The sequence below is a fragment of the Xylocopa sonorina genome, chromosome 11 (genome assembly GCF_050948175.1).
Source record: "Xylocopa sonorina isolate GNS202 chromosome 11, iyXylSono1_principal, whole genome shotgun sequence".
NCBI lineage: Eukaryota > Metazoa > Arthropoda > Insecta > Hymenoptera > Apidae > Xylocopa > Xylocopa sonorina.
Genome location: NC_135203.1, coordinates 1535753 through 1552662, shown reverse-complemented (window position 1 = coordinate 1552662; position 16910 = coordinate 1535753). Strand labels below are relative to the sequence as shown.

Genomic DNA, 16910 nt, shown 5'->3' with positions numbered 1-16910 from the left:
ATAAGACTTATATAAGCTGGAGCGCCCTACGCGAGGAAAGGAAGGAGGGCAGAAAAGAGACGAACCGGTGGAGAACGCGAGAGGGAGGAGAGGAGGTTGCTCGTTAGCGAGCTGCGACAAACACCGCGCTTAACTGCAGCGTCCGATTCTAAATAATTTAAATACGCGCGTAGATCAGAGTGGAGAAGATGACGTGGAATATTATTATTACTATTATTATTATTATTATTATTATTATTATTATTATTATTATTATTATTGTTATCATTATTATTGGACGAGGGTTGTTTCTGCATAAAAATGACCGATTTAAATTTGCGAACAAATACGGGATGCGCGTAACACATAAAAACATACTACACGCACAAAATACAGTGTATCTTCGTTACGAATTGCTGAGGGTGGAAAATATCCTTATTCATAATTCAATTCTTTGGTTGGCTTCGCGAAATAATAAGCTCGCGTGCACATCCGCGGTCTAATTATAATTATTTATTATTAGAAGGGTCGAATCCATTAGAAGTACAAACACAACACAAAGAGCAAGAGGGGAATAACAAATTTGCGAATAATAAGAATATATATAAAACTCGCGAATAGACGAGCACAAAATGAAAAACGGAGTGTATAGGTTGTAACGTTGATACGTTGATATAGTGGCATACGCGAAGAAATTTATCGCATTTATTCACCATTTTGATTTAAAACAAATGAACATCTAAGACAGCGAACAGTTTTTAGATTTATCATAGGAAAACGGTTACGTATATTACAAGGCTCTTCCTGTTCTCTCCCCCCGCCCCCCACGGCGAGGCTCAATTAAGGCGATTAGCAGCATATAATGGCCGCAGATCGCATCTAATCGCGATCATATTCGTCCGACGATGAATCTTCTGAACTTCCAGAAGCACGTGCACACATCCGCTTACCCGTTATCTGATATCGTGCATGTTCAGTCAAAAGTTACCAACTACACTTTGTAATTAAACCGACTTAAACGAGCAACGTTGCCCTAAATATCATCGGCAAGCAAACTGAACGTCGTTATCTTCGTTTAAATAATAATAGCGAACACTGATAACCCGAAGCATCTCTTCTAAATAACAACCTATTTAACCTTATCAAAATGCAAAGAATCCTTCTTGAAACCACGTAAACTACTCGCGCACGTAAGTAGCAAAAGGAAGAAGACGAAGAGCCCTTCGAAAGTGGCTTCGATTCTTTTAAAACGCCACCCATGACCGCCCAAGTCCGCCGGACCCTCTGTTCCCGAGGATTAGTGCTCGATTTAATAAATACGCGTGTATCCGTGTAGGTACAACCGACAACGTTGGCCCGGGTTAATCCACTCCGAAATGGATCCGTCCTCTATCCAGCCAGCCAGCCAGCCAGCCAGCCAGCCCTTTTTTTCCTTCCAGCAGCGGCTTTAGTCGCGGCAGACGGTGAATCGTGTGGCGCACGGCGTAATCTGTCACAGCCACCACTCTCGCCGTAGTTTTCTGCGGCTTATCCCGGCGGCCGCCTCGCCCGCTTAATGCTCTGGCAAATGAAAAAGAGGGAAAAACGCGAGGCAACCGGGGACGAGTCCCTCCGCGTTCTCTTCTAAGTCGCATATCCTCCACGTCGCGATTTTACACCGTGTAATATCCGACTCGGTCCCTATTCCGACCGTTACGAACCGTAACAATCTCATTTTTCAGCGGTTCAGTCGCGAACGGTACACTCCACGACGATTTTTATTTTCGTTCCTTTCTTTTTTCTAAGAGTTGCAATAAAAGAAATGTGCAAGTTAACAAGTACTTCGGTTATCATTTCTCGAAGGTAAAATACAGTTAGTAAGTAACGCATAAATTAATATTTCAATATATATTAATCAAATCAGATAGAAGTGAGCGGGATCCAATTAGGTAGATATTAGACGCAATCGGTGTTGCAAACTAACTATTTTCTCACTTGGTTCGAAAGTTCCGTCAGAATCGTTTCGTATCAGCATACAGAGAATGGTATCGAGCGCGAAGCCAAAGCGCCGTGAGAGCCAGGTTTTTCTCTGCTCGGAACCGGTCGTTCCGTCGAGTCAGCCTCGTTTGCCCATCGATAGACACATCAGGCGAAATTCGTCGCGGCGTTTCTTCGCTCCGTTCGTCGGACGTCGAACGTTAGACATCGACTGGGGTACGCGGCGAACGGCGGATCGGAGTCACGAGCGCAATCTGTCACCGGTACCGCTTCCAGAGCAGTTTTCTACGGCTTATCGCGGCATCGGTCCGCGTTTAATCTTGGCAAAAAACGGTGCCCGTTCCCCACGGGGACCGTAAGCCGCCCGTGTGGCGCCTGCATCCTTGCCCGGGCGTACGACAACCGACGACAATGGCGATCCCGCCGGTGGACCCCCGAGACGCTGCTGGAATCTGTCGCGCACACCGGGTGACCCATTTCGAACCGAATGTTCTCCGTTACCTTTTTTTCTACGATCCAAAAATTATATTCTGCTGATTTCCCGTTTCAAATCTGGGAACCAATAATTGCTTAGGTTACAATTATAACGCGGATTAATTATAGACGATACATTTCTATGCGCTATTCTGATATGTGGTTATAGAGAACCAGTGATAGACAAACGACCGTGTCGGCAATATCCTCTTTCCAGGTTTGCTTCGAAAAATCGTGGAATCGAACTACCTGAGAGCCGTCCGGCAGCCCAGCGAAGCGAGAAAAAGGTGGGATCCGCATTATAAGAACCAATATCCGAGGGTGTCGAAATACAAAATGTCGGAATCTCGGCCGTCCGGGGCGGGTCCGTTATGATTTAGCTGCTCGTAAAGGCGGCTCGATGTTGGAAAATATTAAAATTGAAAATCCTCAACGGTGATATACGCGTGCGCGATATTGGTGGCCGGCAGCTGTCCCGTTCCCGTAGCCAGCCGCTGAATGAGGACAGCGGCACCCTTTGCCGGCGGGGGGAGCTCGCAGACGCGCGCCACGGGGACGCGAGAAGAAATCCGGGAAGGAACTGAAAAGAGACGAGCGGCGAGTAAGGGGAGGGGTTTTGGGGTGAACGGAACGGTTCGCGGAGAAAAGGGGTCGGTGACGACGCGATATTGTCTCGAGGCTCGGTGACTCCGCGTGTCAGGACAATGCTACTTTAAAATATCGTCGAAAGTATAAAGAAGAGGAAGGGAAGGGTGAGGAGAGCCGTATATACGCGGACGAACGAAATAGAAAAGGGTGCCGTGCCACTTGTCGCGAGGACGCACGTGTCGCACGCTATTGGAGTCGGGGCAGAGGGTGACTTCGAGCAACCCTATACGTGCCATTTCCTATTCCTGCTACCGCTGTGCACTCGCTCTCGCCGACCTATACGCGAGGACTTTAAAGTGAAATAAATTAGAACCGATGCTCTCGCTCTTTCCGAGGCGAATTCAACCCCTTTCCGATGAGAGGGGTGGCGAGTTTGCTTCTATAACACCGCCCGCCTATGATCGCGGTTTCAACGCATTTGTCACTGCGTTTATTGCGGAATGCGATATTGAGGGAGAGATATATAGAGAGGCTGTTTATGGTGGCCCGTTTGGAAGCTAATTCAATATTTTTTAACTCGGGAATAGTGCACGTCGCAACTGGTGTTGAACGTGTCGAATAGATCGAACGAACCTTTCATCGTTTCTTTCAACTAGCGATTCGCGCGTGAACGTACACGGGTACACACGATTGGCGAACGCTCGCGAATAGTTCGAAATGTAACATTTAAATTCTTGGAAAAGGAAAAAGATACTTTACACGCAATTGAACACCGAAGCTTCTACGGAGCTCCTATTGGATCGTCAAACGGTTTTACCTTCGCCGGGTAATGACTGGTGCACGCACGTAATTACGCGCAATTTGTCACAGTTATCAAGGTGGACACCGTGGACAGCCGGTACGTGCTCGCAGCTCGCAGCTCGCTTTCGCGAGTACCGGTTCGCCATCGTCAATTCGCACTTTGCATACGATATATCAAGGTCGCGCAATTTTTGTCCCCTCCGGATCCCCGTCATCAATCTTCTCTGCAGCCAGTAAAGAATTCCTTCAACTTGCACCTTGTCTGACGCGTTTTGCCTCAATCAGCCCGTATTACCTTGAATACCGAACTATTATCCCTCCTTAAAACTTTTGAAACTCATTTTTAATTGTAGACTAGAAAGCGAAATTTACTAAGGCACGCATATCGAATTATGATCAATGGACGGAAAAAGATTTAATTTGAAATAATTGCGCGAGTCGAAATATGCTGGACCGTTCGTCTCAGACACGAAGCCGCCGCACACCATCCACGATATATCCACCTTTCCATTTTCCACGCAGGTACTTCCCGGCCGTGGCCGTCAGGGCCACGCTGTCCGCCTGCTAAATTATTCAAAAGATCGGAATCTTAAGGGCGAGCTGCTGAATTATTAATTTATAGGCGTTATTGGGTGCGTGCGCGGCCATCTCGATACCGGGACGCATTAGTCAAACAGCTCGACTGCCGATCGACCGGTTGGCTACGCGTCGATCTACCTTTCGTATTGTTAATATATTTGTAAAAGTCGAAGGAGCAAAGCAGAGAGGCGGCAGCTGTTTCCTGCACGACCAAGGAAAAGCGGTCGCTCTCTCACCTGTCGCGCCTCCGCGCGATACTAATTACCAGATGACGTTACTCGCCCACGGTGTTCCCTTTGGTGCGACGCGATTTCGCGCGCCATTCATCCTATGCTCCTTTTCCTCCTTTTCCTCAATTTCGTTACTCCATTAATCGCTTGCGTGCTCGTGTAGCATCGCAACATTTGTGTCGTATATGAGATTCGTATTGCGGTAGGCAAGGGTTAATCGCTGGTGTGTATTGGCTGATTGTAACACTGCAGCGATTATAAAAAATTATTGTGACATTGAAATGTGCAACTGTTTAGGTTTATTAACCGTTCTCGTACGAAATGGCATCCGCCAAATACGAATCAAAGAGAGAACCAAGCGTTGCTCGAACTTTCGGACACGTTCGCTTTTCGTGACACGCGTGGAAATTCTGCTGGACTCGTTCCACCACCGAAGCTGGTCGAAATCCGCGTGAAAGTCGGAAAGTTCATGCGTACGCCGATCCGTACGTCACACGCAACGTTCGTTTTCGCGGCATCGCGTTTCAAATCTCGTGGCCGGGGCACGCACGCGGCACAGCCGTTGAGATAATATTGTTGCGCCACGGAAATGCGAATTCGCACGCTCCGGGTGATATTCATAACGCCACGGCATTAATTCCTCATTGTCTCCGCGTCCTTTCCGCCCCTTCCCGCGTCGGTTTTCCCGTCTATCCCTCGTCGTCGTTCACCGGGAAAGGAGAAGAAAATAGCCGTGGCCGCGATAACGCATCGGCGAAACAGTCCATCGCGTGCGTTCGAGTGTTCCCGTCACGCGTGGAAACGTTGCTGGATAATCGCCGGCTGATTCGTGACTCGACTGTTGCAGGGGTACACAGCGTTGCACATCGCGATGCAGTTCGACCACGCGAACATCTTCAATCTGTTGGTCCAGGTGTACGGTAAGTCCAAAACAGCGAAATTCGTCGAACTGAGCGTACGCCGCCCGGCGTAAAAATCGAACGATCCCGAAAGTATCTGCCTCGTTTTTCTTTCATGCGACATTTCCAGGTGCGAACCAAGAGATACGCGACTACAGCGGAAAGAAGGCCAGACAATACCTGGCCTCTCAGGAGGCCGCCGTCAGTCAGGACACCTTCCGCAGTAAGTACCGCGCCCGTTTCAAGCGGAAGAGAGTCGAAAAGAAAAAACGGACGCAAAAAGCAAAGAAATAAACGCGACCTATCAGCTGCTAAAAATCGCGATGATCGAGTCGCGAATGCGAACGCTATCGAGACGCGCGATCGAACGATGTTATCAGTGAACAACCGTAAACGAGACGCGTTAAAGTTTCATAATATTTCTACGCGAGGGGGACTAGTAGCGTTTACGCAAATTGCTCGTTAAATTACTCCCCATCGGTGTATAATTATTCTTTTTCTTTTCTTTTCCCCCATTTTTTTTTTGTCCCTTCTTCGACTTCCCTTGTCGAGACTCGAGAGAATCGCCGCGCTTCTTTCCAGGCGTTATGGTTTCCAGTAAATTTCGCGTTAACCGCGAGGCCTGAGAAAATGCATCCGTACGGGAGGGACGCGTGTCGTTTCGATGCTACCACCACCGAACACCCATTGTCACCCGAACGTACGCGATTGAAGTTACGAAACATTAAGAGACGAATACTCAAACTCGAGGGGAAAGTGTTCCCGCGCGTATTGTTCGCTCATAACGGGGATTCCCCTATCGTTTCGATTGTATTTTAAAAACCGCTACTGCCGATTTAATTAAATTCATTCTCCTCGTGTAAATCATTTCAACCGGGCTGGCCGTGGGTTAAAAGTGTAAAAATTATTTTAATTACCTCCTGGATGACCAGCTACCGATTACCTGTACATTATTTATGATAATTTTCGTACCTTTAACCCGTGGTACACGATTTGTAGAAATTAATTATATAAAAGGTAACCCGTTCGAAGGAACGAATTTATGGGAAATTAAATCGTGCATTTTATGACGAAGAAATTATTCGCTCAAGATTATGTTCCCTATTTCTAGCTTTATCCAATTAGTCGTAAGAGACGCGTGAAAATTCGTTTAGAGAATTAAGTTTAGAAAGTTTTTAAATTTAGAGAGGTAAATTTCGAAACTGGTTCCGAAGAGGGATTCGAAATTTATAATCTATATTATAATGTCTATATGGCGCGCGTTTAGATCGGTAAGAACTCGTAATAAAATTGAATCACACGCAGAACGGAAGAATTTTCCTTCGAAAAAGGTTCACAATTATTCCCCCGTATCAGTTCCAAGTGATCGACGGCTCTGTTAATCGACTCTAGATCGTACGAGACACGAAATACGAATGTTCGAATCGCCGCGATAGAGCGATTACAGGTTACCGCAGCAGGTATACACCGCAGTTTGCACCGCTTTCATACCGCTTGGTTTTGGTTCTGTCTCTCGCGGTCTCCTCGGCTTCTATTTTCTATCAGCTATCAGCTTTCTTTTCATCGCGCGCATGTCCGTGTCGAGGAACTCGCCTGTCGTGTCTCGACGCCGTTTGCTTCCTAGTTTCCAGACACTTTTTCTCTTTTTCTATTTTCTTTTTCCACAACGAAGCATGCTGTCGCGAGTAATCTACACGGGGCGTTTACTCGTCCACGAGCATCGACGAGCAGCGCCTCCTCGTTCGCCTCCTTCCTTGTCAACCGTTCTGAATCTGTCTATAAATTTTACCAGAACGAAAATCATCGCGTAGAGCTCGTAACTGTGTAACACGTCTGGTCACTCGGTGGAGTGTCGTCATTTTCTTCTAACAAATTCATTTCTACGCGATCTCGCGCTTCGCTTTACTACGATAAATAATAATTCGTCGAAACAGGAGAAGATCGGTCTGGATCGATTTAAGATATACCTCGATTCATCAAGAAACAAGACACGCTTCAGCTAACGATCTCTAAACGCAAAGATCTTTCCATCGCGTTCCAACGCGCTCGTTCGCAATCGGTATCCAACATCGATCATTACTCTCTATCGTACGCATCCCACGTTAACGCTTCGAGCCGATCAGCACAAGAGCGCAGCATGCACCTTCAGCTTGGTTTGAAACGCGAAACTCCTCTTCCCAACGTTCGGAGGAACCGTAAGAGATGGTGTACGGAGGTGTAGTCCGTGTGGTGACCGCGCGATTCCAAATAGACGACAGGAAATGGTATTTGGGGCTCTGTATCCTCCTCTGTCCTCTGTCTTCTCGGTGAGTATCGGGGCTCTGGAAGTATTCTTCTGTTGTAGGGATTACTGCTGCCGCTACGCTCAGGCAAGTTCAGAAGCACACCTCTGCTAAAGTAGTAAAGCGCTTGTGTCGCAAGATTAAAGTAGCCGCACCTTAGAGTAACGTATGACTGTCACTTTTGTCGGCGCTGACGTGAGTATTGCGCGGTGAATCCGCGGGTCCACTTCGCGTTCACGCGCGACCATCGACTACCATCGACGTTTCCATTTCTTTCAGTTCTTTTCTTCCTTTCGTTTCATTCGAATCGATGCGCGTCGATCAGTGGACCCGTTCATTCCCGATCCATTCCAAAGGAATTGTATACGTTCAGTACTCGTGACTGTTTTGCTTCGATTTCTATTTTTTTCTATTTTTCCTTTTTATTTTCTTTCTTTTTTTTCTCGTTTTTGTTTCTAACGAACCGCGCGCCGTTTTGTGACGTTCTCTGTACGTGTGCTGGAAATTGGTCGCGAAGACTTGGTTGTTCTGTGATCGCGTGTCCTTTCGTTCAACGTTGCGCTTGAAATTATTGTCGGACGTTTTCGAAATTGCGAAACCATTTTGTAACGACCTTGTGCCGTGGACATTCGTGTCCCTCCATTAAATCCGGATTCGAAAATGAGAAAAAGGATGAACGAACGAAATTCCTCGCCTCACGTTGTCTCCAAACGATTAGTCTTTGAACGGAAACGTTTCAACGATCAATCGAAGTGGCAGTAGTACCTGAGAACACGCTCCTTGGTTTACCAAAGTAGATGTCACGCGACTTAACCCGATGGCCGGCGATGCGAACGTTTTGTTTTAACGTAACGCCGCGTCTATCGCCGTGTTATCCCGGCGATTCGCCTGTTTTAAGCGATGAAGAGCAGCCACGCGAGGTTCTCCAACTGTTTCGCGTCGCCGGCTAACGACAATCGTCACCGTTTTTCTTTGTCGTCACTCTGTGTACACGCGTTGTAATAAAGCATGCGTACGAGAGCATGAGAGATTTCCGATTTTCTGCGCTCTGTACATCCGTTTTCAACGCGGCACGTGTGCACGTGTCCTCCTGCCCCGTCTCAGCAACTGGAAATGGCCGATTTTCGTTTTCGATTAACAGTTTATCGTTCACCTTGTCTGCAACGACCCACATAACGCACACGATATCCTCCCTTCGAGTTCACCTAATCATTTCGCGACGACGGAGACCCGCGACTTCCCCGCGAGAACAGATTTCTCGATTCGCACAAACGAAAAGTAACACCAGCTACCTTTTAACCAGATTAACTCTTGCGACTCTGTACGTCACGGGTTTAATCGTTTCACGAGCGATCGACCGAATTGAAGACCATCGCGCGAGAAGAACCGGTCATCTTCGGTTTCGAGCCGATTTATACGCAACCTGTCTCAACAAATAATTGTCTAGCTTAAATGTAAATGAACCGTATGGCATAAACGATCTTGTCTTTTCCAAAATAGCTAATAAATCGGTCGATAAATTTCATGCACGTACAAGTTAAAACACGTGCAAACGCGATTACAAGCCTGATTACGATCTTAGCTCACCTTCTAATTAATCTAATTGATCTGATCGAAAAGAAGAGGAAAACGAAGATGACCAGTTTTTACGCCACCAGAGTCTCCAATTGATCGTTGATACTCGTTCGCGTGGACAAAGTTCTCGACCAATGCTCGCGGTATCATTCGATTTCAAACGTTTTAACAAATTTCAAATGATTACGATCAAGTACACCGAGCATTGAGTTAGAGTTCGTCTCTGCGTCGTTAACCAACAACGACAGCCTGTAAATACAGCAAAAACTGTCGTTCTAACCACCTTTCACACACGTTCTTCTAACCACGACGACTAATTCCGTTTAACACCGGCCGATTGTCCAATAATTCCGGCGCAACTAATAATACGATCCTTGGCGTTCCTCTATTCCAACGTCCCGCGCGGTACGGCTTCAACGAGACAGTCTCAAATGATTTTCTATTTTATTTCAGAAATAAAAGCAAGGAAAAAGCATGCAGGTAAGAGATAATCCGCATGGAACGTACACTAATTAAATTGTGCTAAATAGTGTAGTGCATGCGTCGGCCCACGCATTCAGTGGAGTAGTACGACAGTGTTCAAGTAGAGTGGTTTTTAGTTGTTTTTCTAAACCTGGTTAATCTTATCTCTGTCCGGTGTATCGTTCTTTGTGGACTGCTTTCAGTTTTCAGAGTAAATCGAAATTACGAAATGATTAAAGTTCGCGTAATCATAGATAAACGTAGTGTTTCCAACATTCAAAGAACCTTTAGAGATTTCTAACTCTAAGGAGGACAGCTCTGCGGTAAAAACGGAGAAAATTGGTAGAAGTATCTGAGACGAGAATAATATTTTCTTATGATATCGATATAATATAGAAAATATAAAAAAAAAATTCAGAATCTTTTAGCAATTTTCTCTATACATTTAATTAATCACGATTTTCATTCAAATTGAGTATGCCAGAGTTTTCTTAGATCTCTAGAATCATCCTTTCTACCTTACTTATCTCTCAACTGACCAGGACGCCATATTTCCATACAACTAAGAAATTACTACTCCTTTGTATTAACCCATTCAAGTTCATCCTTCAGATAATCCCCAACCACTAAACAGTCGTCCATAGATTCATTAGTCCATAGATTCCATAGATTCCTCAACTCCAATTTAAACTACAATACCAAAAAAGAAGAAAAAGAAAAAAATGAAAAAACAAAAAAACGAAAGATACTCCCTCTGGATGGTAGCCCCCCTAGTCTCTAGTCACCGAACTAGAACTCGCTCGCAGCCACCGGTCGTTAGATGGTGCATGCGATACGAATCGATTCCAAAATAGAGCGGAGCGCCGTATGAACGCGGTTGAGGAACGGCGTCTTCGTTCGCCCCGTTAGGAACGCGTCGGTGGCGCGCGAATGTCGTCGTGTACGCACGATCTCCGAAACCGAGGTGATCGCAGAAAGAAAAAAAGGGGGACGTCCACGAGGGAACGCGAGAGACGATCACGCGACATACAGGTGATTGCAATGCGGGTAACACGATCAATTGGTTGACCCACGCAGAGAAAGATCTTGGTTTCCTGCGTATTGGCTCGCTGAACGTACGCGTGAAACGTACGACGGAAGCATTCAGCCAGTTCCTGGGTGTGGCAACTAGCAGCGGCAGCGGCAACCACGAGAAGATACACAAGAGCTGGGGATCGGCGGATAATGTGCAGGTAGAGGAGAAGCGAGAGAGAGGAAGAGAGAGTGAGTGAGAGAGAGAGAGAGAAAGAGAGATGTGCACGCGTTCACGAAAATTGCCCTGATACCCGAGCCTCCTCCTCTGCTTGACCCTCTATAATTATTCAACCCCTGGACGAGAGGCAACGCTGGGCAACGTATCCAGCTACGGATATTATGCGACGAATCGCAAACTCGTTTAATATTAACGCTCGCTTTCCGCAGGTAGAGAGAGGAAATTACCGTGGCTACATTCCGGGGAGAATATCGAGCAGACTCGCAAGTAGCACATTTTTTAATCGAGATTCGTCAGTCTATTTTTTCGTTACGTTGCACTTCAGAGGACGAATGACGATTTCATAAATTCGATCGTACATAATGTATCGCATCCGTTGGCTTTACACCTCTATATTCATTCTAGAAATTATACGTACACGTGGTACTCGTGTGTAAGGAATATTTATCGTATTTTTTAGTGATGCAATAAATATTTAAATCCTAGTTTCTATATATCGCTTAAAAATCATCGGCGAGTCCGCTCTAGAAATCGTCCAGGGGTTACCAGAATTCGCTGTTGAGGAAATACATTCGCCATGTTTCTAATTCCTAAGCAGGTGGACCAGAAGGTGATGCCACCGCCGAAATATGCGCCGATCAAGAAGAGGAGGAGTCGTCGAACGCAGGACTTTGGTTCGTCGCAGGTGCATCACGCAGTCAGTCAGCCGTGTACGCCGCTTCTTCAAGGGAAGGTCTCGCGTACAAGTCAATCGATGCATCGTCGTGCGACGTGCACGCCGGTCACTAATTCTACCGCGGCGAGGACGCAGCAGAGCAACGACTCGGATTCGGACACCGCTTGCGGCTTCGACTCCGCCTGGAGAGGATCCGCGCAGCTCTAGGAGAATGCATCGCGTGTTCTGTAATACGAACTGCTGAAGCTCCATCGAATCACCGTGTACCTTGCCTTCTGGTCTTTTCAAAGAACAATTTTTATCTCTTCCACTGCCTAGTTGATCAAATCGATTACGCGTATTATATATTAAGTAGAAAACGGATACAGGATCAAACACTGTAATGTTTAATCTTGTAAAGGAATATAGCAGACATAGGGGTTTAAGGACAATTAAGAGATCCGGAAGCACTTTTCTCAATCGAACTGACTGATCCGTGCACATAAATACGTACACGCACCAGAACTTTTGAAGGAATTAATTTGGAAATATGATTCGTACAATGGTTTATCGACTATATTTTGCTATGTTGCAAAGGCACACGTTCTTTGCTATGATTAGTGTTGTAGTTTCTGTAAGTGCCTTATTTATCACGTGAAAGCAATGCTTTAGATTTTCCGATGTGCCCTTTGCGCAAATACCAAATCTTGAAACCGTGAAAATAAGACTACAATCTTTTCTGTACAGGGTGTATCGCGCACAATATTTTGTAATATATTTTTCTCACTCATGAATGTGACTGAACTAAAGTACCTTTGTGAATATACCATTTGTTTTATCTTCTTATCAATTAATATGTTGTTTAATCGTAGATTTTCTAACTAACTTGTATAAATAGTTATTCGAAATAATAATAAATAACAATCGATTATTTGTATTTGTACATAAATATATAAGTGTATTTAATTCATTCGAAGTTTCTATGAGGTTTTAATAAGTCCTATTTTACTGCCATCTCTTCGTAAGCACTGAAATTATGTAGTTTCCCTTGCTACTTCGTAATTATTTCACTAGAGATCGTGAAAATGCGTTTCTAAACCTACTTATCATTAAGTATTTATTGTAAAAGTATTAAAATCACGTTAACGACTCGTGTAGACATAATTTTGAAATCTACGGCACAACCTTGGTTCATAGGGCAGACAAAGGAGAAAAGGGAGAGAAAAATGTAGAGCACGCGTGTACCACCTACCAGAATTGGTAAGAAGGATTGTTGTTTGTTGCGTCGATAATATATCGACTCAATTTACCATATTATTTTAGTGTCGTTCGCGGTACTACCGAAGAACGGCACTAACGGAACGGCAGAAATTGAAATTAAACTTAAAGATAGAATTACCGACGGATACGTCGGTAATTGTATTCAACAGCTAACTTACATAAAAGATTTGCCGATAAATCTGAAAATATCTCTACAATGACATTATAGACAGAATTATTAAAAAAAACTTTATCATCTATTACAATTAAACTCGAAAATATTCTATTCTAAATCAATTTAAGGAAATTTCCCTATGACAACCATTAGCTTACATTATTTGCTATATAATTTTGAATCGTATCATAGCGTTATATGATACAATTAAAAATTATATGTTAAACATATAGTGCCCAGGTCTCACCGCGTGGAGGTTGCTGCGAATGGAGACCCACCCTAACCATGTCCCCTAACCATCTACCCTCCTTTTATTATACATAAGATATTGTTAAATAGAACCTCCTTTCAATATACATTTGCAACAAGTTCGATATTTTATCCCTATGGAAACGCATAGTGGAAAGAGTTTCATAAAGAATTATTACAAATGGAAGGAAACATAAATACTCTGCCTAGGAAATAATTGATTTTAATTTCAAACCAGTCAATCTAGTTAGGAATATATATCAGCTTAAAAGAAGTGATTCCTACCTGTCAATAGCACTGACAATGTTTCACCCTACGTGTACAAATATGTAAGAGAACACAGTACATTAAATACTTTGTATTTATGAACTCGAAGTGTTTGCAAAAGCAAACAACAGAAAAGAAGCTCCGAAGCAACAAAGGAAGAATATAATAAATTTTACATAGATGAACAGAGACGACCGAATTTACAAGATGCGAGACAACATATGAGTGACGACAAAAGACGACAGAATAGAAAGCACTGGAAAATTTAAAACACTGGAAACATTCGAACACCTAAAACAGCACTGGAAACACTGGAAATAGCACTGGAAAATAGTAACATCCAAGAACAGAACACACATTAACATACAAAAGTATAAGTCTAATTGAAAATGTACGTACCACTTATATACAAGCAATAATTAATCGTATCAATTAGTATTATACATGTATGATCATACCTTCATCTTCGTAGCATCATTTAATATACGCACATAAGTTTCATGATATACTTTCATCCTGATGTATTATTTCAATTAAATGGACGTCGCCTCGGTAAAACTATAAGCTGCAACAAACCTATACAGTGGATTAGTAATAGCTTACAAAAATTTTACGAACAAGCAGTGTAAATCATATATAGAAAAACATCATTTTATTGAAATAGCAACATAAAAATGATGTATATATCATGTTATGAAAACAATGTATTTAGTTAGAATGTACATTGATGTAATAAAAATAAAAATTTACATTTCATTCTATCTCGATTCTTATTACATTTTGTTAAATTAATTCAATTTTGATTCGCTTAAAAAGAATCGTTTCGAATGTAAAATATTACCAGTTCAATAATACTTTTTAAAGATATTATTAAACTATACTAACTTTGATTTTACAGGTAATTGCATTTTAATATAATCTGCGATTCATTCTGATACACAAAACGCACAATGGAAAGTTTAAATATCAATCCCAAATCAATATTAAATGAAGGGTTGTAAAAACTAGAAAGTATCCATTCGTAAAAAATAACTGTATCATTTTGTAATATTTCATGACCAATCGCGGTAAACGTTTCAATATATATATATTGCAATAATAGTTTATTGAAACAGACATTAGCAAAATTAATCGCCACAACACCCATATTGGTGTTCTTCATAATTCACAACACTAATTCACTAAATAAATATCAAATAAAGAAAATCTGAAATCTAATCGCGGGGTGTGTCATGAAAAAGAAATGCGCGAGCAGCTACCTCGGGGCACTTTTCCTTTTCATACACCCATAATTTAAGTACGCAACACAAATAAAAAGATTTTGGAACAGTAATCTGTGTAGTAATCTGCATAGGTGCAATGTCACCATGGTGCAATGTAGCCCTTTGGGTACTGTGATGACTCTATTTGCTAGATCACATTTCGATAGCGCAAGTAGAAGAATCTAGTAATATTTCCGCAGTATCGGTAGAAAATTTTGACATTTCATTAATCCTAGGAACTATCGTGGGAACTATCGTGGGAACCGCGATCATTCATTGTCGCAACACTAAATGGAATCAGAAACTAAACAATTGCAAACTATTACTTCTACAGGAAAGTAATTAAAAACTATTAGTACATACTAAAATAGTATATACAATTTAATCTTATTCGCGAACACAAATATCAGTAAATAATAATTATAAATTCAACAAACAATCGCGATCTCAATATTCGTAACACTACAAGTGCAATTACGATTACCATTTCTACGCAACTCTAATTCAAAGCGCGATATATTAAATCAATACGCAACTCTAATAAAAATCGTGACCTGGAGTTAATCGCAACTCTAATTGTAACCGTATTATTATTCGCAATACTACAATTGAAATCGCGATTCGCCCAGCATATGATGGGCCAGCATTCTGCTAGCTAGAATATATTAATATTACACAAATACGAGCATAATGACAAAGTAGTAACAAAGAATGACTTTGCATCGAGAGGATTGCCTGCCTCTGAAGATAATGCATAGTCATTAGTAATTGCCTTCTTCACCGGGCCTCTTCGGCGTACAGCCTCTTCTTTCTTCGGGCATGAAGCCCAGAATCCCGGAACTTATATCTAAGCTCGAGATTCCCTGAGCGCAAACCAAAAATAACATACAAAGATGAAATAATAATATAAATCGCGAAAATTCTAAACGCACGAGGACAGGCAATTATTTGCCTATTATAAAAAGGCGTTATAAAAAATCGTTGTTCGTATAAACGTGCCAACCCTCGAGCAGCAAACACCTTCGTTTCGAGCAAATCGCTATCACAACCGCGGGTCGATTCGAAAACTCGATCGAGTAATGCCAGTGGCGAATGAAATCCCCTGTTCGCGACAGCTATGCCGTCAATCATTCAAATCCGATTCCCTGAAACAGGTTGAACCACGCAAGAAACGTGCCTGTCCGATCGGTGACAATCTACTTATTACTATCACACATACCAGAAGTGAACTACCTACCCACCTAGCTCTATATTTAAAATAGCAAACGATTCACAGCAACACATTCATTCAACTTCCGGAAATTTCTCATTCAAATACTCGGGCGCAAAAGTCCTACACTAGAAAGAACGTTCCAGGACGCCTCCGACACCCGAGCTTGGCATACAATCTCACACACTCTAAGGGTACCAGTGCTGTAATCGGCTGACGAACACTAGTGGCCATTACGTACAACGCCAGTAAAACGTTTTTATCTACATTTGAATGTTTAATGTTAAATTTGAAACATTGAATAAATCCGTATTTTTCATAAAACACATAAATTCTATTAATGACACCGATGTTATTGAAATTGGTACCGCTGTCGTAATTAAGAACAAATTTGGTACCATTTATAAGTAATAGTATATTGTTTCTATGGAAACAACGCAATTCCATGGCCTAACCACACACATACAACGTGGAAAATACGTTGTGCACAATACACTGGCACGTCAGTCAGCAAAAAAAGGATCTCATTACTTACAATCGTCGTGCCCATCGCCTTTTCCCCACTTAAGTTCTATATAATGAAACGTTTATACTTGTAACTCACCAAAGGGACGATTGCATGTTGATTGCGCCAAAACGTTAACAACCTGATGTGACTATGGGCAACTAGGGTCCTCGATTCAAGTATCCCTTATCCTGAATATATAATAACTCTAATACTAATACTAATAACT

General features: G+C 42.9%; 1 protein-coding gene across 2 annotated transcripts in view; it reads left to right on the top strand.

Moving 5' to 3' along the window:
• LOC143429091 (uncharacterized) overlaps nt 1–11996 on the top strand; it is a 324872-nt gene extending 312876 nt beyond the window's left edge. Inside the window, exons 2-6 of one of the 2 annotated variants that reach the window (XM_076904496.1) lie at nt 5475–5548; nt 5658–5750; nt 9838–9864; nt 10924–11078; nt 11697–11996. In XM_076904496.1, the coding sequence (XP_076760611.1) occupies nt 5500–5548; nt 5658–5750; nt 9838–9864; nt 10924–11078; nt 11697–11981 (609 nt within the window). In that variant the 5' untranslated portion in view covers nt 5475–5499 and the 3' untranslated portion in view covers nt 11982–11996. Of the gene's footprint in view, nt 1–5474; nt 5549–5657; nt 5751–9544; nt 9865–10923; nt 11079–11693 lie in introns of those variants that run through there. The other variant, XM_076904497.1, reaches the window with a different exon arrangement.
• Nucleotides 11997–16910: the final 4914 nt, after the last annotated feature.